The following is a 26,373-nucleotide window of genomic DNA, read 5'->3' as shown; positions in this document are numbered from 1 at the left end:
ATTGGATGTGTATCTGAAGACCTTGATTTGTCTTATTAGAAACTCTTTATCTGACTTGTAGGCCCTTTTAACTGCTGTCTGTATGTGAGACTGCGTTGTTTCAGGGCTTTTGAATGAGAACATCAAAGTAATGAAATGTAGTCATCTCCATACCAGTGATTTGATATGCAAGTCTCCTTTTAAAAAGTAGTGTGGCAATCAGCAAGATAAGGTTTACAGTGAGTTTCTGCTGCCCTTAGCCTGATGTTTGTGTTTCTTACCTTGAGTGGAGAATTTAAAAAATATTTTTGTTTATGGTGAAGTAAAGATAGAGAATATTTAAATGAAGTTTGACGTAAATGTCTTCATTATCTCTTTTCTCTCTTTCCTTCCCCACCCAAATACGGTGCAAACCAAGTTGTGGTTGTTAAAATAATGGAAAACTAAAAGCAGGAGTGTCATGAGAGGGAAAATTTTACTGTTTTGAAAGTGTTCTTAGTAAGATATTTGTGTAGGCTATTATATATTCTCTTTGATTTTAAAACAGAAAAAAACCCTCACCTCTGGTCATGAGTGGGCATGTAAGATCCTCCTTCATGGTAACAAATTCCACTTAATTCTTGCATCCCAGCCATGATTTCTGGTTGAACTATCTGGGATATATTTTGAAAAGAAGTTCATTCATGCTCTAATGAATTAAAGTGGATGTAAAAGAAGCAGTAAGGTGTGCCCTTCCCCAGTCCCCCAGACTTAGAACAACTTCTTTCTTGGCAGCAGTATAGACTAACTGCTCAGCTCCATTTCTGAGCACTGACTCTCCAAATCTGTATTTCAGTACTGTTGCTATTCACTGCCTACAGGCAAATCTGAAACATCTTTTTGTGGCCTATATTTTGGGAGGAAATAGGAAACAGGTTGGTTTTGGGCAGTAATTAATGTCCAAAAAGCTGAACATCATGTGTCTTTGCAGCCAGATGCAGACTGCCATGTTGCCTCTGCTGTCACTGTAAGGTTATGAAACTCCTTGCTGAAGCCAGGTCATGTTTGTTAAAAAGTCTGAAAAAGAGAAGGTAAAGTCTGCCACCACAAAGTGTGTGCTCTGTGAAATAGGGGAGTGGGATTGACCCAAACCTGATCTTCCCCCTCCAGTGACTTCATTTTGCGTAGTTGAAAATTGCAAAATAGATTCTTGAGTAAAACACACCATTTTAAATGGTAATATCCTCAAAATGTTTTCTGGGCAATGATGAAAGAGCTAGATGGTTTGCAGATCAGTTATATTTAGAAAGCTTATTTCCCACCCTTGCTGCTTCCAGGCAGAAATGTAAGCATCATTGTTGTATCTTGAAATATCTAACAGGAATAACTTTTCAGAGTCATTGACCTTGCTGTAGAGGCAGGTCACCCTAGAGGGAAAAGATTGAAGCAAATTACTTTAGTTAAGATGCAGATGATTTGCAAGTGCTGACAAGGTTTTGATGTATTTAATGGTACAAGTGATCTTGGTATTATTCGTAAGAACTGAGCCTGCAGTCATACTACTGTGTGCTGCAGTCCTGTCAGTTCCTGAGCTAAGTGAGGTCGAGCTGGGTAAATAACATAATGGGCAAACTCAAAGAAAGTGTTGCAGGAAGTCATATAGGGGTTTGAGTCAGAGTTGCAGCTCACTGGAATGGTTTGTTGTGCTTAGTTAAGATTGAGGTCTTGCTGATGACCACTTGAGCTCTAGGCCATAAAAATGTAAATGAGAACTGTAATCTCTTGGAAGAGACTGGGTAGTTACTCCAAAACTCTCTGCCTTCTAAAAGTGTTTATTTTTAATCTATCTCCTGTTACTGGATTGCATAGCATTGATTGGTTCATTGATCCTGCTTTCTTTCAAAAACTTGTATTCATCTCATGGGACTGTTTGTGTTTGGCATGGGAATGCAAATTGTGACCATTAGATATTGGAAAGTAAAAATATTTCTTGTTACATTGTAGGCCCCTGGATTTGGATTTGGTATTGCAATATCTGGAGGAAGAGATAATCCTCACTTTCAGAGTGGTGAGACATCAATAGTTATTTCTGATGTGCTGAAAGGAGGCCCAGCAGAAGGACTGCTACAGTAAGTGCCAAACTATACCTGGGTTCTGATTCAGGGGCATTCATCTTTGTTACCAGTAGTTTAACCTCCTAATTGTTTTGGTCTCAAGTTATCTGTCTATAACTGTTGGTGTAGTAGGTTTATAGCACAGGCAGTTTGCTGTTCACCAGTATTTTCTTCTTGTCATAAGGTATTTATACTGTACATTGTGATGTTTTTCATGTAGAGAAAATGACCGTGTTGCAATGGTTAATGGAGTTTCAATGGATAATGTCGAGCATGCATTTGCTGTTCAGCAACTGAGGAAAAGTGGGAAGAATGCCAAAATTGTAAGTGAATGTATTGAAGATTTAAAGTTCCATAGTTATAGAGCAAAAGTGAAATAATGTAATGTCTGCTATAAAATACAAGCATGATGCAAGGTACTTGAATAACACTTGTGTGATGTTTTGAGTTTAAGTGATGTTTATCGAGTGGGTCACTCAAAATATTTTTTGAAATGTAAATGATGATTGCATAGTGTGGCACAGGATAATTCAGACTCATTTTCTTTATGGTAAAGTTCTCAGATTACCAAGTCATGGCAAGTCAGCTTTGTTCAATACTTGTTTACTCTATTGGATGCACTTTTACTGAGTTTTTGAAAGGCTGGTGTATGCTAAAGGACAAGCTGTTCAGACACTAACACAGTTCTTTTTGTGCTCAGTAAACAGTTTGCCAGAAGAAAGTATAATTACCATAATTCCTATAATTTTGTAGGCTTATTCTGAGTGGTTGGGTTTTGAACTTTTGCAAAACAGAGCAGGTCATCGCCAAAGGGTAGTAATCCAACTTTTTGTAGACGTTTGGGGGTTATGTTATAAAAAATAGAACAAAAATGCACAATGTTTAGAAATGTTTTAATTAATGAAAGCAGATTTCTAGGGCTTGTAGAAAAGCTTTTCTGCTGATAGATTTTTTTAGTGCATTTGTGTGCTTTAATGCAGTTGCAAAAAAAGTAATGTTTTGCATTTGTGGATTTGGCAGCAATTCTTTAAAGCTTACAGAAGGCAATGTGTGGCAAGCTGTGCTGGGCTTTCGGTATCTTAAATATTTGGTGTGTAGATTTATGTTAAAAAAAGTGATTGATGAAAACTTTATGGTAGAACTTAGTTTGGTTCTGTAATTCCTAGCAAACAAATCTCTGAACAAGGCTGGCTCATATTCTGGAACCAACTGTCTATATTGTACATACCAACTTCGACCTTCCAGAGCAACTGCTCCCCTTTGTCCAGGTCTTGCATAAACATTTCCTTCGAAGACTGGGAGACTTCAAAGTTGAGGAGAGTTACTGTCAATAGCATACTGAGTATACACTAGATTACATGTTAGCAAAAAAGGGTTTTAGCAGTAACTGATTTTGTGGCTTTAAGCAAAGGGAGGGCTTTCAGATACGCAGCTCTGAATATTCTGAATACAGAATATTGTATTGTGCTACAAAGGCTGTTAATTGTTACCCTTCTACCACTTGTGCGAAAACAGTAAAAAGAACTAAAAACTGTAAAAACAGGTTTCTAGTAATCTGTATTGATAAGTCTCCTGCATTAATTGGATGTAATTTTATAATGAGGATGCAGCAACTCAGAGCATTCACAAATACATCTGTGTGTTTTGAATGCTGGGGTTAGCTTGACTTCTGACATTTAGTAACACCGTTAGCATTACACAGCCGGAGGCTGATATCTGCTGTTGGGTTGTAGACTATCCGAAGGATGAAGAAAATTCAGATTCCAGTGTCTCGACCAGACCCTGAACCAGTGTCTGAAAACGAGGACGACAGCTATGATGAAGAAATCCGGGATCCAAGGAGCAGCCGTGGTGGTCCCAGTGCCAGCAGGAGGCATGAGAAGAGCTGGGTCAGAGATCGCAGCGCAAGCAGGGAGAGGAGCTTGTCTCCAAGGTCAGACAGGAGGTCTGTCACCTCCAACCAGCCTGCAAAACCCACCAAAGTCACACTGGTGAAATCCAGGAAAAATGAAGGTAACTTATGTGTACATCTCTTGCTAAAACTTTTGCTGGTTTTTAAAGGCCGCCAGCTTTACTCAGTGTGGTGTTAAAGGCTGAATGAACACTACTGTTAGCAGTTTGCCCATTTTACCAGTTGCTGGCTCAAAACTTAAAGTGCTATTGTATTCTGGTGCTATTTTTCATATTCCAAAATCTGTGTGCCTAGTAAAGGGTAAAGTATTATGTAGTGTAAATAAATCCCAGCTGCAGCCAACATCTGGTAGTCAGCAGCTACATACCTACACTTTAACTGAGTCTTTAGTTGGTGTCTTGTTTGGAAGAAGAAAAAATTGTAGGTAGCATCCAAATTAAGCTGTTGAACAACAGCTCTGATTATAGGCAGTATTAGAAAAAGAGACTGATATAATGGTAAAGCTATAAAGTATTTTGCTACAGCGTGTTGTGTGCCAAGTTCACTCTCCTCTTGTGTTGCTGTGTAAATGCTGTATAAAGCAGTGTTGTGAATCTCCAGATACCTCCCTCTTTTCTACTGTAACTTCATCAGTTTTCTTTTTTCTTTTATTATAAAGAGTATGGTCTGCGGTTGGCAAGTCACATATTTGTGAAAGAAATATCACAGGATAGCCTGGCAGCAAGAGATGGCAATATCCAGGAAGGAGATGTTGTTCTGAAGGTACAGTATATGGTGGTGGGGGTTGTTCAAAGGCAAAACTCACTGATACAACCCTGCCTGGAATTGGCTACATCAGTAACATGATTATAGTTAATAGAATGTGTGTCACTTTTCATTAAATTATTTCAAAGATCAAATTTAATATGAATCAACTTCTCCAAGGAAAGGAAAATTACTAAGCCTTTTTGGTATTATTCCCTAAGTGTTACTCAAACAAATAATGCCCACTCTAAATGCATAATAAAGACTATTTGGAAAAGTATGAAGCTTTGCTTAGTTATAAGTAAAATGCTGTGGAACTGTGCTATTGTGCAACACTAAAACTTGTCTTTGGGTTAATTTTTTTGTTTGGTTGAGGTTTTTTTAGAAATAAATATACCTAGGGGTTAATTTTTTGTGCCCCATCCCTGGCAGTGTCCAAGGCAGGTGGATGGGGCTTTAAGCATCCTGGTCTAGTGGGAGGTGTTCCTGCCCACTCGGTGTCAAGGTGGTTGGAACTGGATGGTCTTTGAGGTCCCTTCCAACTGAGGCCATTCTATGATTTTTAATTCATACTAACAATTTTTATTTCAAGATAGTGCTGTGGATGTGTTGGTGTAGATAAATGGACCATGCTTTGCTCTGTTGAGTATAGCAGTGCTGGTCCAAAAAACATAACATATCTTTTACAAGTTTTGTGTTAGTGCTAGAAGCTTTGACTTTGAAAGTTGAAAATAATTTTCTATATTATGCAATATTTTGGATGAACCCAATGGTCTTCCATTGCATTATGGTAATTTGATAAATACTTTATTTCTAAATATAATCAGACAGTACAGCACTCTTTTTACTGGAGATTCAGTAGGGCTTTTTTAGTAAGTTTGTATCTGTTCCTTTTTCTTGCTCTATTCTAGATAAACGGCACAGTGACGGAAAATATGTCCTTAGCAGATGCCAAAACATTAATAGAAAGGTCAAAAGGCAAATTGAAGATGGTTGTTCAGCGAGATGAACGAGCCACACTGTTGAATGTCCCTGATCTTTCTGACAGTATTCATTCTGCTAATGCTTCAGAAAGAGATGGTGAGTATAAAATCTTGATTTCTAAAGAGGAAAGAATTCCCTGTATTGTCAAGATATTAAATACCTAAGTGGGATGAGAGGGTGGGGAGAAGAATTAGGACTACGATTGTAATATGGGTAAATTTTTGTTTGAATGTGATTGAAATCCACACCTTCAAAAACCGTGGAGAAAAAGATACAGTCCCTGTTCTTGTGGCTGTTCTTTCAGGAATATTAAGGTTTTTTTGTGTGTAATAATAAGCATAGATTTAACATCTTCATGAAAGTTCTCTGCAAAAGCTTATTCCCATTTAAGCAGGTCATGTCACCATTTAAATTACAACATTTCATGAAAAAACAACTTTTATTTAACAGACATTTCAGAAATTCAGTCGCTGGCATCAGATCATTCCAACCGATCACATGACAGGCCCCGCCGCAGTCGTTCACGATCTCCTGACCAGAGGTCAGAGCCTTCAGACCATTCCAGACATTCTCCACAGCAGCCCAGCAACGGCAGGTGATGGCAGCATTGTATTATTTTTAAATCAACTAATTAATGTAACATATAAGTTCTAGGAGTGCTTGGATTTATATGGTGTAACAAATGTGAAGCAGAATTATGGAGGCGGTAGTATGACATTCTTTGTCTCGAGATGCAGATAACAATGATCCAAATATTTTAGGCTTGAGGAGAAACTGAACGTTTCTTTAGTATTGCATCTTTCTTAAACGTAATCATAGAGCATGGTTGTATGAATGACAATGTAAGTTTGATAGCAATGTATGTTATAGAATAATGCATAGTCGTATTTTGATTTTAGAAAGCAGTTAGCTGCAAGGAGATTTGAGATGAGCTGTAGCACAGTTCCTGTTGTATGTCCAGCCTGGGTATGCTTGTTGAAATCTTGCTTTGTTTAGGCATAGGGATTATCTTACATTTCTGAGTATGTTTAGTTCCTACAAAACAAGGTGCATTGCACAGCAGGTTGAACTTTTACACTGTACTTTTCAATATTTGAACTTGGTAATGGAAGCATTGATTATAGTTCTTTAATACGTAAGTCTCATTTTCTATGAATTCAGAGACAAGTGATGTGCTGTGTGGTTTGGAATTTTTTCTCATGCCATATGAAACTTTAGTTGTGAATAAAAGATCTGCTCAGGCTTGCATTTCTGCAGTTTGGAAATAGGCATTCTAACTTACTGAAATAGTGTTTCAGTGTTGGATTTCAAATTCCATTAAATATTTGAAAGAGGAAAATTTTTCTTCTGACTGCTCATAATATGATAGAGCAGAAATCAGAATTAATCTATGCAAATTCCAAATTCAGAGCCTCTATCTGAAGATTTTTAGATGGTTTCAAAAACTCTGAAAAAACAAATTGCAGCTGGCCATTTCCTTACAGATATGCCTGATTGCTTGTTAATAAAATTGGTTTCCCCAAGGAAAAAATAACCCACCTTCAAGGCTTTAAAAACCTTGAGTCTTTAAAGATCAATACAACTGCAATGGAGAGTGTACCTGCATGTACACCTGCTTGGGGTTGTGGGGTGCAGACATTTTTGCTTCTCTTTTGCGTTCATTGTTCAGAGGGATCACAAGGCATGGAAGCTTGTTTTCAAGCAGGAACCACATTCATGGAAAAAACTTTAAAACAGGGTCTCAGAGGCAGGGCTTTGATTGTGAAGGTTGTGAGATCTGTCGTATTTCAAAACTGTTTGTCTTGACATGCATTTCTAGTGCAGTCTGATGGGGCTTGTGGAGGGAGGAGCAAAAGAAAAAGTTTATCAGAACTGTAGCTATGACTTAGCCTAGTGTTAGTGCTTTCCTGTTCTGTGGCTGTAGGTAGATGGTCACTTCCTCCCTGTAGAGCAAACTGTTGTAAGAATCAAATCCTCCCCCAGAGGGAACTTTTAAGTTATCTCAATTCTGAATGCATCCGTTATATCTTCTTCATGAGCAAGAACTGTTTTGGCATGGCTTGACTTCCTGTGCGACATGTCCCTTTCAAGATCAGAAAATCTGGGCCCTGAGCCATGTAAAGAAAAACATATTGAGAGCAACTTCTCTTTGTAATGGTTGTTTGTGCAAGTTTAAATCTACCGTAAGATCAAATTAGTTGTTAACTACTTATTCTTTTTTGAATTTGGTGGAAGATCTGTAGGACGAAAAAGGCTTGAGAAAGGGTTGAGGAAGAAATGTGCAAAAAGCCTTCCAACTAAGCTTAAGGAGGTTAAAAATGTATTGAAGATAATGAGTCTTTATTTAGACACTGTACTGCCAAGTGTTTGTATGTTAATGAGGAGGGAAATTCCAGGGGAATCCTCTTAGTCCTTTCTTACAAGCTTAAGTATAACTGACATCTTTGCATGTGCACCAGAGTACAGAAATCTGCTAGCAGACCTGCCTCAGTATTGCTTTGGGATCTGGCAAGATCTTCAATGTTGCCCACCTTTGAGTATTCCTCACTAGTATGTACATCAGGCTGCTTGCAGAGTTCCTGGACGTAGGGTCTCCATGACAATTGTTGTTTGATCATTCTGTCAAACATTAAATAGCGCTTTAGTTTTCTTTAATCTAAAGAAAGTTCACAGATGTCTCTTGAACAAGTCTTGAGTCTTTTAAAAACTCAAATTGTAAAATGTTTTTCTTAACTTACTAGCAGAAAGGGCTAACTGTGCTTTGTATAACCTATGAAGAGTTGTACTTTAAAAGGTAGAATGAGCAAGAGGGGTCTCTGCACCTAAGCTGGAGAGTACCTCAGGACGAGCATCACGTATCCTTCCTTAGCTATCTGGTCTTACTGCTGGCACTAAGCAGCTGTTGACCTGGATAAGCTTTTGGTGTGACCCATTCTAAAGACTGGCATTTAAAGTCACGTGCTGCCAAACCTACCAGATGATATCTCTGGCCTGCCTTTTACTAATTGAAAGAACTCCTGCTAGGGAACTCTGTCTCCTATGCTGACTTCCTCACCTGGGTTCTGGAATAGCAAAAATATCTGATATGTTTAAAACTTCAGCCTCAGCAAGCAAGATGTGGTAGCTTGAAGAAATCACTGCAGAGATTGTCATTATTTGTGGAAGGATGAGGCTGACTCCTGTAGTACCATTGTCAATTTATATGTAGCATGAGAGATTGGTTGTTCTGTCCATTTTCAAAAGAAGCTGAAAAAACTAGAATTCAAGATAAAAATCAACCCAGTGTGAATATCTTTAGGAGGATGCTACTTTGCTCTTACTCTTATGCTAAAGAGTTTGAGATGTGCTAAAAACACATTTGGGAAGAGCCTGCGAGTTCTTATTTTCCTCAATTTTCTGTAGAGGCAAACATTGTGTGTTGCAGGTCATCCTTTGTTCTGCAGTAATAGCACTAACATGTAGCTAAAATGTATCTGTTAAGCACACTTTGAAAAAATGTCATGGAGAGGAAGTGAGGTAAAGGGTCCCTGACACAGCACAGATGTTAAATAGCGTCACAGTGCACACAGGGAACAACACTTTTGTCTCTTGGGAAGTGCAGCTGTCAGTTTTTAACAAGTTTGCCTCACCTGGAACTGTTGTAATCCACTATCCAAGATGTATTAAGAATGGTATGTCCCTTAGCTCCTGTGACTCCTGTAATACCTATGGTCTGACCCTATTCCCTCTGCCTCTGTCCTATTGGCAGAATGCCAAACTCCCCCTGCCTCTTCCTGACCCTAGAAAAGATCCCTGTCCTTGAGGATCTTTCTCTTTTGCCTTCTGGACACCGTGAAGAAATAAATGTCTGAACCCCCAGGAAGAAAAGAGCCTCTTTTGTATCTTTTACCCTTGTTCATGCTGCTGTCTCAGGCTTTCCCTGCTGCAGAGTTAACAGGGTGCTGGGTGAGCCTCAGACAATCAGCATGGAACCAGTGGTGTCATCAAGTTGTTTCCTGTATCATCTTGTAATGTGAAATATTCAGAGCTTACTAGACAGCTTAAGCAAAGTTAAGGAAAAAATCTGCTCCCCCACTTCTCTGATGCTTCCTTTGTGTTCTATTGGCTTTTTCGCATTTAAACTTTCGTGTATTAGGTAGAGTAGACCTGACCTTTTACAGGCGTTTGAGTTGGCAGGGTGTATTTGCCTGTATACATAGCAGCAGCTCAGGAGCCTGTTGCTTTAGATACTCACCTGACTATTTTGTGCTGTGCCCTCAGTGTCTGTGCTTTAGTTACTGTTCTTGAGAGCTTCCACATTTGCATTCTCTTGATGTGTCCAGGAATCAAAGCAGCATAAAATTACACTGGGTTTAGACTGTATAGAGGAAATGTAAAATTAATTTTGTCTTTGCATAGTAACTATAGTATTTTTTTGCCTTATTTTTAAAGCAAAACAGATATTCTTGCTTTAAAATAATGCTCCTTTCAAATGTTAGGAGATGCTTGGAAACAGGTAGAGAGGACTCTTGGGGAAATTTACTTTAGCATCTTATTAACTAGTGCTCATTATCCAGAAATCTTTGGGGAGAGAAATTAGTTGCAGCTTACAGCACTACAGAACTTTTTTGTTTCTAGGACACTTAGCATGCACTTAAATAGCTAAATATATGTGTTCATTTTTAACAAGCCAGGAACTATTTTGAAGGGAGCGACCAGTCCAGTCATGTTTTAGTCTGGTGCTGTTTAGCTTATGCACCTAAACTGGAAATCCAAGAGAGGAGTAAGAAAACATCTATCAGTGATGTTTGGGAATGAAGTAGGATAAATGCTTACTTTTCATTTTGTTACACACAGTGGTTTTAGCATCCTTTTTGTCAACTGTGGGAGCTTCCAAAAGGCACTTTATTTGGATAAAAAATGGCATAAATAGGGATTTCAAAAATTAAACTACTGTGCTTGTTTTTATCAATGACTTACAACAAGATGGTTGTTCATAATGCAAGAGTGCTTCCCTTCACAGTTTGTTGTGGTGATTGGAGTGCTTTTTGTATTTTCTGTATTATGTTTGGCTGCCTTTGGGCACATGGTTTTTAAATTGGCAGAGGAATGCACTGAGTTGTTGTAGTATGTCTTGGCTGAATAGCTAAGCTTTGTTTCTCATATTTTAAACTTCATTTGGCTTCAGGAAAGCACATTCTACTTGTGTTTTGATTTTTGTAATTTCTTTTATTCTTTACTGCACGTCTCAGATGAGCAGACTTACTGGAATCTGTTTTCTGAAGCCGTATTTCCAACTCTTGAATCATTATTTCTGATTAGGATTTTAACAGTCTTAACTCTGCATTAAGGTGATTTGATCCATTTGTGCTTTATGGGTAATGATGTTCATTATTGCCCAGCAGCACCATCTAGCTGCTGGTAGTGCAGAACTTCTCTCTTTTTTCCCCTCCAGTACGGGCATCTTCTTTATGAGAGCAGATGGGCTTGCACCTACTGACCAAGCCATTGTTATCCTTGAGAAAATACCTTTTTCCCTCCTTCTTGGCAAGTCAGTATGAAAGGCTGTTATTTGGTCTGTCTTATTTCAAATATTCTTTAAATTCTTGCTTATTTGTCAGCTCTCAGGAAGAAAACTTAATTTTTCTAGCTCACTATCAATATTCATCTGTTCCAATGCTATTAAATTATTTAGTGTTCATCAGATAGCAGTGTAGTGGTTAACATTTCAGCATGCAGCGCATGTTCAGTTCTGCTGTGGTACAGCTGGTAGCTGTAGCTTAATGCAACAATATAAGAATACCTGATCTTTTGAACTCAAGGAACAGAATTTAGATTCTGTAGAATTTTCCTTGCTTTTATAATTTAAAAACAAGAACTTACTTGAACTTGTCCTAAATTCCTTCCATTTGCACTCCAATTGTGCGTTATGAAATGCATAAGAAGCAACAAATTGTCTTTTGACTAAAATGTGTGGATGAGAAGCACTCCTCTCTTGTCATAGCTGTGAATTGAATGCCTTATCCTCTCTGAGGTGATGAGAAATGAGGAACACGTTTACATGGGCCATGGTAGGGGTTTGCAATGATAAAAGGTCCCACACCAGCACTTGTGTTTCAGGGCAGCTGACACACAAAGGAGCAGATAAATTAGCTTGGTCACAGCAAAGCCTAAGGATTAAGTCTAAAAAAACATGATTTCTATAGGAAGGGGTGAGGAAAAGACCATTGTGTAGTGGATTTTCTTCCTTTCTTCCCTTGGCTTCTCAATTCCTTCTATATCTATCAATGTACAGCACCTGTGTGTGTCTTGTGTGCTTGAAGCAGAGAGCAGTCTGTGTCACTGTGTGCTGCTGCTCTCTTAACTGCCTTATCTAGGGAAGTCCTTTGTTAACGTGCCATTAGGGGCAACGCACTAGGGTTTAGAAATGGTAAAAATTATTAATAATGTGATAGTCTAGGAACAAAATCTTCCTAAGTAGTAATGGTGATTCATTACCCTCAACTTGATGAATGAAAGTATTTATTCTTTAGTCTTAACAGACTGAGATCATAGAAGCAGTTCTCTATGCAGAGTCAAATCTTTTTTTCTAATATAGTCATCGAAGCAGAGAAGATGAGAAAATAACTAAACCAGGAGCTGTCTCTACACCTGTAAAGAATGCAGATGATATTTCTAAAACTGTGGAAGAGGTGACAGTTGAAAGAACTGAAAAACAAACTCCACCACTCCCAGGTAAAAATATTAAAATATATTAATTATGCATGTTGTTGAGAATGGGTCATCAGTAAAGACTTAATGCTCTTGCATATTTGTGGAATGACTTTGAAGTCTTAAAGCAAACATAAGTCCTAATTACAGTAGTTTCACGAATACAAGCCGCACGGATTATAAGCCACACTTCCGGTGCCTCGACAATGTTGCTGTCTTTGTCAATAGATAAGCCGCACCCCGAATATTAGCCGCACTTTCGTTCGTAGCGAGAATCCGTGCGCAGCTTTCACAAATTGGCCAATTAGTAACAGGATCGCGGCATAGCGGGCTTTACTGGCTCGGGGCGGGGCCAGGCAGGCTCGGCCCGCTCATGGTTGCCGACGGGGCTGGGTGGCCCAGCTCAGCGCCACGGCTTGGCGGGGCTGGCCGGGTGGTGCTGCCGCCGCCGCCGCCGGGCTCGCTGGCCCCCCTCTCCCGTCAGCACCGCCCCGCTGCCGCGTTCGCTAGCCCGGCCGGCAGGGCTGCCGCCACCAGGCTCGCCGGCCGCCCCCTCCCGTCTGCACCGCCGCCGCGTTTGCTCGCCCTGGCCGGCACTGCAGGCCCCCGCACCGCCGGGCTCCCCCACGCTGCTGGCCCCGATTCTGCTGGGCTTCCCCCGCTGCCAGGCAGCCCCACCCGTCGGCCTTCCTGCTTCTGCCATGCTCCCCTGCACTGCTAGCCCCAGTTCTCCCGGGCTCCCCCGCCCTGCTGGCCCGGGCTCTGCCGCCCCCCTGCCCCGCCCTGCTGGCTCAGGCTCTGCCGCCCGCCCCCCACACTGCTGGCCCCGCCTCTGCCAGGCTTTCCCACCTCAGCCGGGGCCGGCCGGGCTCCAGCTTGGCTTGGGGCTGCCGCGGGCTCTCACTTCCGTGTTGGCAGCTTTTAGAATTTTGTTAATGTATTAGCCGCCCCGGAATATTGGCCGCACTTCCGGGTTTCCACCAAAATTTTGGTCAAATTGGTGCGGCTTGTATTCGTGAAATTACTGTATTTTTATTTCTGAACACAAATAGTCTTTGTAACCATAATCCCATTTATATCTTAAGAATTTTGGTCCTGAAAACTTAAGTTGTGGGGTCTGTCATTATATAGGGGTCAGATTTCCATGTTTAGGGTTGTAGTTATAAGCGATGGTTGTAAAGAGTTTTGTACTGATTTCTCAGGCAAGGTTAAAATCTGTTATTTCTTTTCTGAGTGTTCAGCAGTAAATGTGTTCTTATGGGTTACTGTAGCAGACTGTATTTATAACAGCGATGTAGTTAAGCCTGTTTAGAGCTACTGTTCCCAAGATGCAACTCAAAACACTCCAAAATGCTTTGTTCGTGTAGCTCTTAACTACAGTCATGGACCAAGAAGGCAGGTTAACAAATGCAGTACAGCTAATCAAGTCAGAACAAAATCTTTTTGTTTTCCCAGAAGGGAAGGATAAGCTAAATTGTAGCAAATAAAAGCCAGATGGTGTAAAAAGGGGAAAAAATACAGGACACTGTTTTGGGCAGGTTGGCACTTACAAGATTTTTGTTTACAGAATGAGGCACTTCAGTGAAATTACAAGTGGAGAAAGAAGCTATGCAGATGGTTTAGAGGGAGCTGTTACTGAAAGGCTGGGTGCAATGAGAGAAAGCACATTTAAGTTTGAAAATATTTGAGGACCTAAGGGATGAGCAGTGACACTTCTGCATGTAGTAGTCAGTAGATTAGTGAAGAACTGGAAGGATTGTGTTGTTTATAGACTCTGAAACATCTTGAAAATGAGAACAGTAGGTTTTCTGATACAGCAACCATTATTAAAAAGGTGGTCATAAGAGGTGACCTTTTACAACAGTGTTATGAGGGAGGCAAATGAAGTAATTTGCATTTGCCAAGATGGAAAAAGAGGTGGTAGTGAGAGATTAGAAAGGTGAATTCTGCATTTCTGTAAGGTATTGAAGATTAATAATTGACATAATACCAATCCAGCCAGATAGGTGACCATTAGATGGTTCTTAATCCAAAATAATGTACTGATAATTGGTCTGAGTGGCTAGCAAACAAGTGATAGTGTGGGGCTTTTGTTGGCTGGTGGGGAAGGAGAAATGTTCTATTCTTGCATGACTAGGAAGAGGCACATGGAAAGACTTAGTTGGAGTGGGCGGAGTTGCAGGCCAGTGCATAAAGCTGATATTTAAATTAATTGTCTACAGATAAAATTCACTTGCCCAAAATAAACTGAGATAAAGTGTAGCAAAGGGCATAATCCTTTAACAGCTTCACAAAAGCTCTAGGGAAATGAGAATCCTTCCAAGACTGTAATGAAAATGTTAGAGAAGTGGTTGGCAGAATCTGTGACGCTTTGCTGCTTGGACTAGGGGCATGGGTAAGATGACTGGTGTAGTTGATTGTGTCAGAGAAGGGTTGGAAGAAAGTATCTGTTGGGAGGGATCATCAGAGGCTTAGCCTGGGAAAGGTTCATTAGAGACTTAAAGGCAAATACTGTGTTACTGTATGGGAAGGACCAGAGTCACATTAGAAAAAAGCATAATTACCCAATTGTTGCCTGAAATTCCCTATTTCAAACTAGTCTGTTCAGTGATTTGAAAGGAAGATGGTGCAGTTGTTGGTAAGATCAGGAGTATTAGACTAGTTCAAAGTCAGCCTTGTTAGAAATCAAATTTTTTCTAGTGTTCAGAAATGAGCCTAACATATAAACTCTTGTAACATGACCGAGTCTTCATCAGGGAAGAACCCCTAGTAGTGGTCATTACTGAGGGAAGCCTGCAGCAGCAGTTTCCTTGCAGGAGCTCCAGAGAAGCTCTGCAGCAAAGCCATAGTAAGTGCATAGCTCTAGGAACCACCAGCTGGACCTCAAACCATGTATAGTAGACTGAGGTTTTATGGTATTTTCATTTCAAAAATTGAATTGTTGAGTGAAGAGAACCAATGGAAAATGAAGTTAGGTCAGAGAAACCAAGGTTAAAACCAGAGGGTTGAAAGTGGTCTTGGAAGCATGAAGCCTTCTAGTTCTCATCCTTTTGCAGTGTTCAGAGTACTTAATGAAGTGCAAAGGAAGTTTGGGAATCTTTACTGAAGTAGTAATTAGGCCAGTTCACACTGCTCTGAATGGCATGATGACAGTGTCTTCTGTTGTAAGTTTTCTAGTATTTTACTTTTAAGTGGGTCTAAGTGGGGTAGAGAGAAGTCTACTGAAGAATTCATTAACTAAGTCTTAATTAAGTTAAACTTCACATTTTCATCTTTAAATGACAAATGGACATTGGAAATATCTGGTATTTTAATAGAACCAAAGCCAGTGTATGCACAAGGAGGTCAGCCGGATGTGGATTTACCAGTCAGTCCATCTGATGGTCCTTTGCCCAATTCAACCCATGAAGATGGAATGCTTCGGTAACGTATTTCTAAACTCTCTTTGTACCTACCTGGTTCTTAATCAAACCAAACTTCTATCCAGGGTGGTCAGTAACCTCTCTCTGTGCCTTGATATCATGTCCAGTATCCTGTCCTGACCCTTCTGTTCACAAATAATAGGATGAAGACATGAGATGTATATTCCTGAGCCTTGTTGGCACTTAACACTATAATATACCATCTTAAAGTCTATTCATTTCTATGGAATTTAGCTCTTGGAATAATCAAAAGGCAAAAAGAATTTGCTAGGTTTGGCTCTCCCTGGGCACTGTCACTCCTCCTTTCCTGTCCCTGTCTCCAAAGAGAGAAAAGCTATTTACCTTTCATAGTAATTGGAGAGCAGTGAGTAAAGGTTACTGCAGAAATGTGCAATGTCCCAACATGGAAATAAGTCTGTTTCAACTGGGGTCTCCTTTATGGACATTATGTACATGAGAATAGATTCTAGTTTGGTTTAACCTCAAATTCATCTTGATCTCTTCTGAGCCAAAGTAGATCTGTATGCCAGCACAGCTCTTTAAAAGGAAGAATGTTTTTGGAAGAGAGTGTCTCACATAAACACTATGAGTGTAAGACAAACAAACCATACTAAACATGTACATGCAGGTAGGTTTTGTTGTAATGCTGCAGTTCATAAGCAGTTAATGGTATGTATAGCAAGATATCCACTAATGGACTAATGAGCAGATTACTTCTTTGCGTGTTTCAAATTTACCAGGATATTTTATGCTATTACACAAGTAAGTGGAATATTTTCTAAATTTCTAGGCCAAGCATGAAACTGGTAAAATTCAGAAAAGGAGATAGTGTTGGCTTGCGACTAGCAGGTGGCAATGATGTTGGCATATTTGTAGCTGGTGTTCTGGAAGACAGCCCTGCAGCAAAAGAAGGATTAGAGGAAGGGGACCAGATTCTCAGGGTATGTCAAAACTGTTAGCATTACATATGTTTTGTTGTACCAAAGTAGGTTTTCTTTCTGTAGAATTCAATATTTTGCCTTTGTAGTTTATACACAGACTTTTTTTCTGTGTGTGTTTATTAGATGACTTACTAGGAGCAAGATCTCATTTTACTGTACTGTTGGTAGGAAGGTTAGTAAGTTTTTTACATCAAATTTTGTAGACTAATTCAGTTGATAAAGTTGTTTGATTTCATGCTGGGTAACTAAGTTGTCAGAGTGCTCTGTGGGCTACTGATACATATAAGTGCTCCATAATGAGTAAAAAATGAACAGTTACCTATTATCCTGAAAGCTGTGCTTTTATTGAGAAATAAAGTGGGACTCTTTGGAAGTACAAGGGGCATCTTGAGATACATGCACTTTGTGTGTATGAAATTAAGTAAGAAAAAAATCATAGCAACAGATTCAGATTTCCTATTGTATAATTAAATGTCTGTAATAATGCCATATGCTAAATCAAACTGATTGATTGCTTCATTGATACCAGGTAAATAATGTAGACTTCACAAATATCATCAGAGAAGAAGCTGTTCTTTTTTTGCTTGATCTTCCTAAAGGCGAAGAAGTAACCATTTTGGCACAGAAGAAAAAAGATGGTAAATATTTGTATATTGGAAGTGATGTAGTAGATTGCTTAGAGCAGCATTAAAAAGTCTTAATTGACTACCGGCTTGCAGGAAATTGGCACCTTAGACTACTAAGGCCTTTTGGCTTTGGGATAGGTGGCCACTACAAATGGAGTAGAGACTGATATGGTGCCAGTATGCACACACCCAAACCCCCCCAAACAAACAAACAAAATCCCAAATAAAAACAACTTCTTCAGAAATAACTTCTACCACCTAAGTTACACCTTGACATTATCCTTAGAGGAAGTAGAAGAGTCTGTTGTAGTTATGCCATTGAAAATGAGTATTATGCTAGTGTGTTTGTACATTCTTTTCTCAAGATCAGTTCCTTCCAGGACAAATCCAAGCTTGCACTTGGATCAAATTTTTGACTGCAAAAGTTGAATTTTTGTTAGTAGAGTTTACTGTAAATAGTTCTGCTGCTGAAAATAGAGCAGCTCTGGAACATTAAGGCTTCTTGAAGTAATGTACCTTTAGAACAAGGAGAATTAAGGTGAGGTATTGCTTTGTGTGATTTTTGTGAGCATTATAACATCACTTCAACTTACGTTACACTTGATATTTTGGGATTTCCTTCTTTCAGTTTATCGTCGCATTGTTGAGTCTGATGTAGGGGATTCTTTCTATATCAGAACTCATTTTGAATATGAGAAGGAATCTCCTTATGGACTAAGTTTCAATAAAGGTGAAGTGTTCCGGGTGGTGGACACTCTCTACAATGGCAAACTGGGTTCCTGGCTGGCCATTCGAATTGGGAAGAATCATAAGGAAGTGGAAAGAGGTATCATACCTAACAAAAACAGGTACGGTCTTGCAATAGTTAAATTGCTGATTCAAACCCACAGTTTTTAAATGCTGTCTGTGTAATGAATGACTGGACTTGCTTGCAGGACACAAGTTTATAGAATTGGCTCAGTAACTAAAAATGACAGAGTTTTAAACGTACTGAAGAAAAATATCGGTGGATTTGCTTTTGACCTTGCACAGTCCACAAATAAACTTTCTTTTCAATAAAAGAGACAAGGATAAGTTTTAGAAATATGATACCAGGCTCAGTAGTTGTTTTGTAGTTCATGATACAACAAAAGCTTGGTTCAGCCAGTGGCAGTGTTTTTTGAGAGTGTAAGCTTGCTAGTCAGGCATTACTTCAGAAGCTGACTTCTTGGTAACTGGGATTTGTTGTCACCTTAGAGCTGAGCAGCTGGCAAGTGTACAGTACACTCTTCCAAAGACAGCAGGAGGAGATCGAGCAGACTTTTGGAGATTCCGAGGCTTGCGGAGCTCAAAAAGAAATCTCCGGAAAAGCAGAGAAGATCTTTCTGCCCAACCTGTTCAGACCAAGTTTCCTGCCTATGAAAGAGTTGTTCTTCGGGAAGGTATGGCTTTACTCCTATTGCACATTATGGTTTGTGTGGTTTGGTTTGGAAAAGCCAGTGTAGTAAAGCATATCTTGCATTTGGTTTAAACAATCTATATGTCTTGACTTCTCATTTTCCTTCAATTCTAGCTGGGTTTCTCAGACCTGTAACCATTTTTGGTCCAATAGCTGATGTTGCACGGGAGAAACTTGCTAGAGAAGAACCAGATATCTTTCAAATTGCAAGTAAGTGTGAGAACATTTTTCTGCAGTTAGGAAATAGTCAGCTTTCTTTGCCTAGATTGTTTCTATGTTATTACTTTAGTTAACATATTTACCAAGACATTGGCAATGTAAAGGAGCAGACTAAATGTAAGTTCTACAACATTGCTGCTGATAATTCTCTGAAGAAATATTAGTTCTATTTTCAGCCACCTCGAATTTAGTTTTAATTCTATATCTTATCCTGTTTCTAAGTGCTTTTGTAAAGATGTGATTTTATGACCATAATGGTGGGGAGACTTTAATGTATGATATGTAATCAGAAGTGTCTTCAAGCTGAATTGACAGTTTGAGCAATGAAATGATTTATCTTAATAAGGGAATGTAGAATATGTTGTAAACTTACAGTAGCTTTTTACTGTGTCCTCTTTACCAGAAAGTGAACCAAGAGATGCTGGTACTGACCAACGTAGTTCTGGCATTATTCGTCTCCACACTATAAAGCAGATAATCGATAGAGTAAGTCTTGTATGGTCAATGGATTTTTAACACAAGAAAAGTAAAACTGATAACATGAAGTAAAGTGTTGGGTGTTTTAAATGTGGAATGGTAGCTTACTGTAATTGCTTTAAAAATACCTTTCTCATCTCTGTTGGTTAATAAAAACACTCCCACCACCCTTCTTCTCCGTATTAGTAAGTGTAACCTGGATGTACTTCTAGGCTTTGTTCCAGAGGCTGTTGTCCTCTCTCCATTAAGGCTCTTTTAAGCTGTTTCCTCTTTCATTTAAAGCCATGGTGTGACATTATAGCTAGAAATAGTTACTTTATTTATGGAGTTGTTAGTTTTGCCCTGCCAGTGTACAAATCACTTGACATAATTCTTTTGTGTGAGGACTAAGAGAAAGGGTTCTTCCATCTCCCTTCCTTAATATCCTTAAAACTTCTACCATTAGTGCATTCTATGTGGCTCACCTATTTGTTTCCTTACTTAAAAACAAACTGGAAGATTTTCAGATGCTGAAGTATGAGAGGGGAAAAAAAGCTGTTATAGCAGCAAACTCAGTATGCTTCATGCTGTGTGCCTGATTGCATTGAATACAAGCTGGCCAAGTTCTACATTCACAATGTTGTTTTTGTTCTTAAAAAGAAAGGTAGAAGTGTGTAACAGGACTATGTCTTGTGTTCCAGTCTTTGTTTTTTTTCCTATTTACAGAATGCTAATAGGAAACTGCCTTTTTTTTAATTTCAATGTCTGCTTACTTTGAGGAGATTTTTGTAAAAATAGAATTAAATATAAAAAATTCTAGAGTTATACAGTGGTCCTACAGTTCAAAATATGTAAATATATATGCCTATTTAGGCTGTTATTGGAATTGGTTTGGTTTTTCTTATTCTGTTAATTCATATAGGAGAAGGAATTAAATCAATACTTTGAAACAGTGAATTCTATAAAGGTAATACAAAGTCAGTTTGTGGAGTATGTTAAAAAAAAAGTTGTGTAGGATATAAATGATTAACTGTCTTGCCTCTGTCCTTTTTGTCACTGCAGGACAAACATGCTTTATTAGATGTCACTCCCAATGCAGTGGACCGTCTGAATTATGCCCAGTGGTATCCAATTGTAGTGTTCCTAAATCCTGATTCTAAGCAGGGAGTAAAGACCATGAGAATGAGGTTGTGCCCAGAATCACGAAAAAGTGCCAGAAAGCTGTATGAAAGAGCTCACAAGCTCCGCAAAAATAATCACCATCTCTTCACAAGTAAGTAATTAGACAGACTGGGTTGGAATTTCTGAGAGGGAAGGGAAGGCAGGAAGAGAGAAGCTTCTACCTACAGAATTTTCTGCAGGTAATGGAGCAGGTCAAGCAAGTGACAGACTTGCTGAGGCTTCCCCATTCAATAACCAGTAGTTAATTGTTGTGTGCATCATTTACACATGACTGCACAGATGTAAAGCAATCTGAAACATCAAAATGACATTTCTAATAGATCTTGTGGCTTTGCAGGATCATCAGCCAAAACCAAAACTTGAATAAATAGGAAAATTATGTAACTTTACTGTTTTAGTCTGGCTAAACTCGGGCCTCTCTTTATTCCAAGCTACTGTTATTCAACATTTGCTGTGGAATAAAACATCCCAGACTGTGTCAGGCCTTAAGGTTGATTTGGATACTAATGTTTACATCACTATTTAAATCTCATAGTTTTAACCTACCAGTTTATACTGCTTTTATTACTCATGGTACAGATCCCTCTTGTAGTTCTGAGAAAATCATAAGTCAAACTAATCTGCTGTACTTCTAGCTACCATTAACTTGAATTCAATGAATGAAGGATGGTATGGAGCTCTTAAGGAAGCAATTCAGCAACAACAGAACCAACTAGTGTGGGTTTCAGAAGGAAAGGTAAGAAATGATGTCTGGGGGGGAATGGCAAAACAATATTCATGAAAGGTTTTCTGTGAAGATCTAAAGCAGTAATGCCTGCTGGCTGTATGAGCTGCTCAAAACTGATTTGTCACTATATTAGAGCACTTTGGTAATGAGAGCTATGCAGTTATGCATTGCAGTGCATGTAGCAGTGTAGTATGGGAGCATTTGCTCATTGGCATTGTTATCTGGAGGATATATTAATACTCTGGAGATTTTGCAGGGATTGGATGGATTTTCATCAAAGAACTTCTGGGAATTTCACTGCATGAGTACTCAGGGCTGGGGTTGCCTCATGATAGAATGTGGTTTTCATTATTGTAAAAGCAAGTAGCATATTCATGGTCTTTCTGACCTTTCTGAGAACAGTTTTAAGAAAACATACGAAATCACTAGTTAGTGTTCTATGTTCCCCACTACAACTCCACTTACCTTCTTGAGCTGCCAGTTACTCTATACACATTAGATCCGTTCTCTTGAAGAACTATATTATCAAGTGAAGTGCCAACTAAAAGTAAGCAAATAATGGATCAGCTATTGTTACGGCTGTTTTAATTAGATCTGGATTAGACCTTAGCTCCTTATATGTACCTGCAAAGTAATGATTCCATTATCATAAAACCACATTAAAGTGCAGCTCTGTATTTTTCCAAGCACTTCGATATCTGTGGACACCTCACTGTTCCCCCACATAACACTGACAGTCATCTGGTCCCTTAGTAAAAGGACTCAAAGAACTAGGCTGCAAATAAGTCTCTTAGGTCTAGGCTTAACATATTCAGTGATGGAAACCTGATTTCTTGTCCCCTGTGTTGATATTGACACTGAATTGGATAGAACTCCCACGTTCTACATTGCAAGAGAAAGGGTGTTCTTTGAAAGGTATTTCAATAAACGCGTGCCCTAATTTTGTTTGCCACAGGCAGACGGTGCTACAAGTGATGATCTTGATTTACACGATGACCGCCTTTCTTACCTCTCCGCTCCTGGCAGTGAGTATTCCATGTACAGCACAGACAGCAGACACACGTCTGACTATGAAGACACAGACACTGAAGGGGGTGCTTACACTGATCAAGAACTGGATGAAACTCTGAATGACGAGGTTGGGACTCCTCCTGAATCTGCTATTACACGCTCCTCTGAACCTGTTCGAGAGGATTCTTCTGGAATGCATCATGAGACTCAGACTTACCCTGCTTATGCATCTCAAGCTCAGCCACAGCCAAATCTCAGAACAGACCCTTCAGGATTTAAAGCAACTACTACCCAGCCGGTAAGAAAGTAATTTTATACACTGACCACTATGCACTTACTTCAGATTGCAAGTTCTCTTGGATAAGAAATGTCCATTTATATTCTGCTTACCAGTGTTGTGTGTGCATACAAGAATCAACAGCAACAATACATTACAGAGAACTGGAGAATCAGCTTGTCCTGCTTGTTTTAGTGACTCATTGACAGGAGGGGGATTGAAGTACCATTCTACTTTGATTAAATGTTTTGCTTTTATAACCTTCAACCTAATGAATTTCTGGAAGTGTTAGTGCATGATACTAGCAGTACATTTCATTCTACATCTAGCTGCATTGGTCAGAGCATCACTTAAATTATTTTAATATAAATCAAAAATTCATACATTGGTTCAATAGCAGTATATTTAAAATATTTTAAACACTTCACAGAAAGCAGAAGCCTCACCTGCAGTCCCTTACCTTTCCCCGTCGCCTGAATCAAACCCTGCAACCTCATCAGCCTCTGCAGTAAATGCTAATGTAAACCTAACTAATGTCAGACTGGAGGAGCCTACTGCTGCTCCTTACAACTCTTACCAACCACAAGCGGGCCCCTTAAGAACACCGAGTACTGAGGGAGCTCATGTAGTACTAAGAGACCAAGAGCCATCATCCTTATCGTCGCATATAGATCCAGCAAAGGTACCTGTGCCACATTGTTGTGCTGATTTCCTGCTATACATCAAGCTAGCACATGATCTTTGTTTCGCCCTTATTTGAAGAATTCCTTCTAATATTTTTTTTTTCTTCTGAGAGAATCATGCAGGTTACAAAAATCAGTTCATCTGAATTGCTAAGCATCATGTAATGTTTTGTGTGCATGGCTTCAAACTCTGTCCTTTTCACTTCTCAAAAACATGACTTTTTTTAAAAGGCTGCATTCTGTATTTTGATTTCACTTTACGTCTGACTTCCTTAGCTTGTCAACGTTCTCCTGTTAATGAGGCCTTGAGAAAAATCTTATTTCCCTAAAATTTAAATCATACCAAATCATTGATCATGAATTTAAGTCCGTTTGAGTGACTTTATGTACTTCTTCAACAATGCTAAAACTATCTTGGTGTATTTATATATATTTCACTTCCACTCTTTCCACATTCTGAGAAAAAATGTGTGTCCACCTGAACACCAAACCCCAGACATGAGGCTATTACCTTTGTCTTTTTCTTCTAATTTATTTACATGTTTTTCCTTAAAAGTATGACTAAAGGGGAGCTCTTGAATCACCAAGTTCAGCTTCCTCTGGTTGCAAACATCTGCATCAAATTATTCTGCTTTTAAACAAAATTAAAACCAATATTTAAAACTTGGGCTTGTTTCAAATACTACCTTTCAACTGCAGCTGAAGTTACTCTTCATTTTAGCTGAGAACTGTCTCTCTCTTACAGGTGTACCGAAAGGATCCATACATTAATGAAGAAGCATCCAGACAAAACTACATCTTAAAACAGCCAGCAATTAATCACCCAGTACAGAGACAGGAAAGAGACCCAAATCTGATCTATGAATCCCAGGCTCAGTATGCAGAAAAGCAACCGAGTAGGGATTATGAACAGTCAACATATAGGTATGACTCCACAAACTATGTAGATCAATTTTCTCGTGGTTATGACCCTCGCCTACATTATGATGACCGTGTGCCTCCCTATGAGGAGCACTGGACATACTATGAGGAGAAACAGCCCTATAATCAAACAAGAACAGCTTATGAAAACCAGCCTCCTAGGGATCTTGATTCCAGACAAAATCTAGAAGAGAGCACAGAACGCAGCTATTACCCAGCACAACCTCGTTTTGAGGAGCCCCCTGCAATGAGCTATGACAGCAGACCTCGCTATGAGCATGCACCCAAAAACTTCAGCTTACCACAAGTGCGATATGAAGATCAACACACGGTTGGATACGACGCCCACGGTCGATACAAACCAGAAGCTCAGCCATACCAGTCAGCCATATCTCGGTCTCCTGAGCCCAAGCAGTACTTTGATCCACACATAAGGGGCTATGAACAAGGTCCTCCTCAAGCTTATAATGCTAAAGCTGGACAATATGAGCCTTCTCATAGCACTTCAGGTGTTTCTCTTCCTCCTCCCCCTTCATCACAAACCAAACCAGAAGTTTTGCCTTCCAACAGTAAACCACTGCCTGCACCACCATCTCTAGCTGAGGAAGAAGAAGATCCAGCCATGAAACCACAGTCTGTGCGAAGTAGGGTTAAGATATTTGAAAGGAGAAGATCCCCATCTTTGGAAAAAATGAAGGATGTGAGTGATACAACTGTCAAGGTAAGTAATTTAAGTCCTGCTGTTTTGCTGATGAGACTGCACTGCAAGAAGTAAAATATTGTCTCAGAAACAAAGCTTTACTGCTTGTGAAATATTGCCTTTCAGAAACCTAAATGTGGTATGTTTTAAAAGCAGAACCTGAATGCTTGTGAAAACACTGCCCGTGGTTTTGCTATACTGGAAACTCCTCTAATTCTTCTTTTGCTAGTACTTGTTTTTATTTATGGAGGAAGGGAAGGTAGTCTTAGTTTTCTAATCATCAAGTGCTTTATCTTTCTAAATGTTAGAATTTAAGAGAATCTGCTGTGCTTTTCTTAACAGCCTCCAGAACTAGCACCTAAGCCTGCACTCACAAGTGTGAGTGGTCCGAAACCACCTTCTCAAAGCCAGTATGAGCACGAGAAAACAACTTACAGGTAGATGCACAACTGATTAAATTTAGTTTTCTATATGAGTTTAGATTAATCAGAAACACATCTTAGCGCTTCAAATTGGAATCTGCAGAGAGGAGTTGGAGTGTGTCAGTATGGTTTGTGTATCAATAGTAAAGCGGGGCATGAAGTCAGTTCTCGTGGCTGTGATTGCTGGGGGGTGGGGGAAAGATACAATGATTTCTCAGCATTTTTGAGGAAGAAACTTAAGTATCTCTGTTCTACTTTTTTTTTTCTATCTTTAATTGAGCTAATTAGCAAAACAAAAGGGAAGAGGTAAGGTATAAGGGAAATAAGGATTTTCTTTCCTTATGGTATGTCACAACTGTCCAATTTCCATGCAATTTCTAATTGCATGGAAAAAGGCAAAGAGTGCAATTATAAGAACTACATGTTCACTGCTTTATTGCTAGCTAGGTTATAGCATAGAATTGTAATTTGGGCACTTGTGCTTGTTCAACTGGGTAAGGCAGCTGTATATTATTCTTCTTGGTTAGGGCCCCAGAACCACAGAGACCTCAAATGAAGCCACCTGAAGATATTGTGCGTTCCAATCATTATGATCCTGAGGAAGATGAGGAGTATTACCGGAAGCAGCTCTCCTACTTCGATCGCAGGAGTTTTGAAAATAAGCCATCGGCGCAGGTTCCTGCCAGCCATCACTCTGAGCCCAACAAACCAATACATTCACAGAATCAGCTCAATTTCAGCAATTATTCTAAGTAAGTTTGGGTTCTTTGGTTTTTTCAGTTTGAAAAAGGAGGGGGACATCTAGGACTAACACAGAAATTCTGCCTGTGTTCAGTGGAGTTCAGGGACTTGTGGTACTGGAATGAAATTTTGTATTCTTGAAGTCTGAAGTTTCTGTTTAGGTGTATCTTTAGTTTAAAAACAGATACCTCTGTAACGTTTTATT

The 26,373-nt window shown here is 39.3% G+C and overlaps 1 protein-coding gene across 5 annotated transcripts in view; it reads left to right on the top strand.

Annotated features, from left to right (window-relative positions):
* Positions 1-26,373, top strand: part of TJP1 (tight junction protein 1) — a 161,119-nt gene that overhangs the window by 121,052 nt on the left and 13,694 nt on the right. For 3 of the 5 annotated variants that reach the window (XM_033070198.2, XM_033070197.2, XM_033070200.1), the window contains 21 exons: positions 1,963-2,087; positions 2,293-2,395; positions 3,806-4,085; positions 4,643-4,746; positions 5,640-5,808; positions 6,163-6,307; positions 12,290-12,426; positions 15,720-15,825; positions 16,615-16,765; positions 17,295-17,403; positions 18,020-18,239; positions 18,628-18,812; positions 18,944-19,039; positions 19,452-19,534; positions 20,567-20,777; positions 21,322-21,422; positions 22,369-22,722; positions 23,132-23,383; positions 24,130-25,026; positions 25,348-25,442; positions 25,955-26,179. In XM_033070198.2, coding sequence (XP_032926089.1) covers positions 1,963-2,087; positions 2,293-2,395; positions 3,806-4,085; positions 4,643-4,746; positions 5,640-5,808; positions 6,163-6,307; positions 12,290-12,426; positions 15,720-15,825; positions 16,615-16,765; positions 17,295-17,403; positions 18,020-18,239; positions 18,628-18,812; positions 18,944-19,039; positions 19,452-19,534; positions 20,567-20,777; positions 21,322-21,422; positions 22,369-22,722; positions 23,132-23,383; positions 24,130-25,026; positions 25,348-25,442; positions 25,955-26,179 — 4,148 coding nt within the window. The remainder of the gene's footprint in view (positions 1-1,962; positions 2,088-2,292; positions 2,396-3,805; positions 4,086-4,642; positions 4,747-5,639; positions 5,809-6,162; positions 6,308-12,289; positions 12,427-15,719; positions 15,826-16,614; positions 16,766-17,294; positions 17,404-18,019; positions 18,240-18,627; positions 18,813-18,943; positions 19,040-19,451; positions 19,535-20,566; positions 20,778-21,321; positions 21,423-22,368; positions 22,723-23,131; positions 23,384-24,129; positions 25,027-25,347; positions 25,443-25,954; positions 26,180-26,373) is intronic. The other 2 variants (XM_033070199.1, XM_033070201.1) reach the window with 1 other exon arrangement.

The sequence above is a fragment of the Catharus ustulatus genome, chromosome 12 (genome assembly GCF_009819885.2).
Source record: "Catharus ustulatus isolate bCatUst1 chromosome 12, bCatUst1.pri.v2, whole genome shotgun sequence".
Lineage (NCBI taxonomy): Eukaryota > Metazoa > Chordata > Aves > Passeriformes > Turdidae > Catharus > Catharus ustulatus.
Note: the sequence above shows the minus strand (reverse complement) of the source record. Positions and strands in the feature narration are given on the sequence as shown.